This window comes from Elephantulus edwardii, unplaced genomic scaffold (assembly GCF_000299155.1).
Source record: "Elephantulus edwardii isolate Elephantulus edwardi_28Jun2011 unplaced genomic scaffold, EleEdw1.0 scaffold00006, whole genome shotgun sequence".
Lineage (NCBI taxonomy): Eukaryota > Metazoa > Chordata > Mammalia > Macroscelidea > Macroscelididae > Elephantulus > Elephantulus edwardii.
In genome coordinates, this window is record NW_006399756.1 from 25,272,996 (window position 1) to 25,276,291 (window position 3,296).

General features: G+C 42.1%; 1 protein-coding gene across 1 annotated transcript in view; it reads right to left on the bottom strand.

Annotated features, from left to right (window-relative positions):
• Positions 1 to 1,151: 1,151 nt before the first annotated feature.
• Positions 1,152 to 3,296, bottom strand: part of SORCS3 (sortilin-related VPS10 domain containing receptor 3) — an 839,716-nt gene continuing 837,571 nt past the window's right edge. The window contains exons 26-27 of the mRNA XM_006879952.1: positions 2,069 to 2,229; positions 1,152 to 1,216 (exon numbers count right to left, since the gene is read on the bottom strand). Of these exons, the coding sequence (XP_006880014.1) occupies positions 1,152 to 1,216; positions 2,069 to 2,229 (226 nt within the window). The remainder of the gene's footprint in view (positions 1,217 to 2,068; positions 2,230 to 3,296) is intronic.

The window sequence follows — 3,296 nt, forward strand, 5'->3', positions numbered from 1 at the left end:
CTCTAACTCCACCTATGCCACAAGGCACTCACTGGGCTTAACCGAGTACCCGGGGGACTTTCCTAAGCTAAAGATGGCTAGAGAAACTCATCACAAGCTTATATTATAGATGTCTATGGAACCCAAGTGGGTAGCAGAATCATCAACCATGAATTGACCCATTGTCTTAGTTCTTTACAGGAAACTCACTCTCAGGCTCACAAAAGATTTTCAATGTCGCATTTGCAAGGGGAACCTGGCTTCCCTACCTGGGACACTGCGGTCTCGAGTGGACGTCTTCTTGCAATTTCTTCCAAGTCGTTGCTGGAACCAGAGGACACTCGTGTTCTATGATGTCACTAGAGTCTTTCCTTTATCCATTGCTCCAACAAGCCCTCCCCCTAACCTCCCTGTATATACATAAGCAGAAACCAGCTATGACATGGACACAAAGATGCAAGAGTTAAGTGTGACAGACAGCTGGACAGCATCCAGAACCCAACACACGCAAGCAGGCCCAGGGGTTGGTCAGCTCGGAGGGGGAGTGCGTAAGCCAACACACGCGTCTTTCTTTTTTCTGTTTTCTTTTTTACTAAACATTAAGTTATTTCTTAGGAAATAAAAAGCTATTTACATCACAATTATGTACAATAAGCCATCTGTAGCCTCACTATCGACATGCACAAGGCCGGGCCTCTTTCCTACAGGTGTGCATGCGCTCTGCAGCTACACCCACACTCCACTAACCTACCTCCTGTGATACAACTGGCAAACGGTCTGTGTTGGACGGATGTGTGGGAATGGGGTGGGGAGGTTGATGATTTCTTTGGGAGGTGGGGGCGGGTGGAGATGAGAGGTTAACAGAAAAGCTAATCCAACTTTAAAAATAAAGGGAAAAGGCCCTGCTACGACCGGAAGATTAAAGTAAGGAAGATGTGGGAAGATGTGCCCTTTGCCCTTGAAACAAATAAGAGTCATTTTTCAGGGTCTCTCCATTTAATCAACTGAGAATCTCTTTTTTTTTCTCTCTCTCTCAAAGCTAAGCATCTGCCTTCTATTTATGAAGGGGTCCTTGGTAAATAAAAGGTAAAAAAGACATGTTCACTCTTTTCCATAATAATAGGAGTCATCAAAAAGAAAAAGTCAGAAAGGCTGTGGCTGGTTGACTGACGTCACACACTAGTGCAGTTCGGGATCTCCTTTGTGCTTTCGCTGTTCGCAATGGTGGCGATGCCTCCTGCAGGGGAAGACAGACACACAGAGAGAGAAGAGGGTAAGCTCCACAACGCCAGGGACCCACGTCTACGCCGCTGACTGCGAACACAAAGCCACTAAGAACAGTGGAGGGACTGGTATTATTAAGGAAGGCACAGACATGGTTTCCCTCATAGACTCTCCCTGGTTGCTTCTTGTGTCTGTGTGTAGTATCTACCGTGCCTCACACAAACTTGCAAAGTCATGTCACTGACAGCAACAGACAGCTTATCCGCTATTGAAAACGATAGTTATACTCAATGTTATTGAACACTTGCTTTGTGCGAGGCTCTGTACTAAAGACACAGGATCATTTAATCATCACAATGATCCTATTATTTCTAGTTCAAAGATACAAAATATGACACACAGAGGTCAGAGAGAGAACATACAGTAGAGGAAGGAAATAGAACCAAAGCTAGCAAACTCTCTAAAAACCAGACTTTTTGTGATTTTTGTTAAGGATACGTATATTTTTGCTTTATATGGAGGGGAAAAAATTCTAACAGTAATGAATAGCTGGCTTTATCACTCTACTCTCGTCACTATATCCAGCCTTGATTAATTTTTTTAAATATTTTCAATTGATTTTCATATAGTAACACCTTTACAGTATGTTTCATTTATAAACCTTTTCCCCCCTACTAGGTTATTTATAAAATTCTAATACAAGTTTGAACATATTCTTGTGGGAAGAATTATCTAATAATTTGTGTGGCCAGAGATGATGGATAGATGTAAACTATGGGTAAGCCGATGGTTGGCTGACCCAATGTGGAGGACACAGGAGGGCACAGGAGTTTGGCAAGAGCTGATATGGGACAGGAGCACATACCTATGACCCGAGTGTCCAGCTCTTTGTCAAGAAGTTCCTCGGGTTCGGTGAAGTCACTGAGGGTGATTTTAGGGGCGTTTTCACTTTGGCTCACAGACCCAATCATCTCCTGCTCTTTGTCGTGTTGCACTTGAGCATAGATATTAATCCAGGGAATTTTCCTATATAGGTGGAAGTAAAATCAGATTCAATCACAAGACATGTTGCATTTGGGCAATTGGAAATCCTGGATGATAAACAAGTAGTAGCTATTGAGAAGAAAGGCCACAGTCATGGAAAGGGTCAGCCCGAGACACTACGATCAGGAGGCTACTGAACATATACGATATTCAGATGTCCAGGAAAGATGTAAAGCATAGAATTCTCTGAGAGAGGTGTGTTCTCCAGCAGCAAAAGACACAACAACTACAACAACTAAACAAGTAAGTGTCATCAGAAGAGAAATGTTTGGTTATGCACTTGTTAAGTAACAGCAAGTCTATTTTCTACTTCATACTGGCCCTGCATGCCATTGTGGGGCTGTCCTGCTAGGTTTTGTAGAATGCACTTTTTTTTTTCATTTGTTTTATTTTTTTTAATTTGTTATTAATTTCAGTAAAAATTTACAGAGACTTTAGATTTCCACTCATTCATTGTTGCACTTTTCTCCCCTCCCAACCCTTCCCCCTAGTATAATACCCTCTTGTAAAAGTAAAACAAAAATTCTTTCATTGTTTTACAATCCCTCCTCCCAGGTCCACTCCACTATGTGGCCTTCGTTCTGGACTCCTGTCATGACAAAAATACCAATTCATATATCCCTTTTAAACTGTTTTCTCCCTCATCTCTTTCAATGCAGTATATATTATTGAACCCATCTTTCTCAGTCGCCCCCCGGCCCCAATGTCAGGCCTGTTTTACAACAGTGGCACCATGCAGTATTTGTCCTTTTGTGACTCAGCATAATGTCCTCCAGGGTCACCCATTTTGAATAATATTGCATGAGTTCTTTGTTTTTCAAGCCAGCATAGTATTCCATAGTGTGAATATACCACAGCCTCTCTATCCATTCATTTGTTGATCGGCAGTTGTTTTCCAACTCCTTGCTATTGTGAACAAAGCAGCAATAAACATGGGTGTGTATATATCTGTTTGGATGCCAGTTATGGTCTCTTTGGGGTATATTCCCAGTAGTGCAATTGCTGGGTCAAATGGTATCTCTATTTGCAACTTTTTGAGAAAGCGCCAT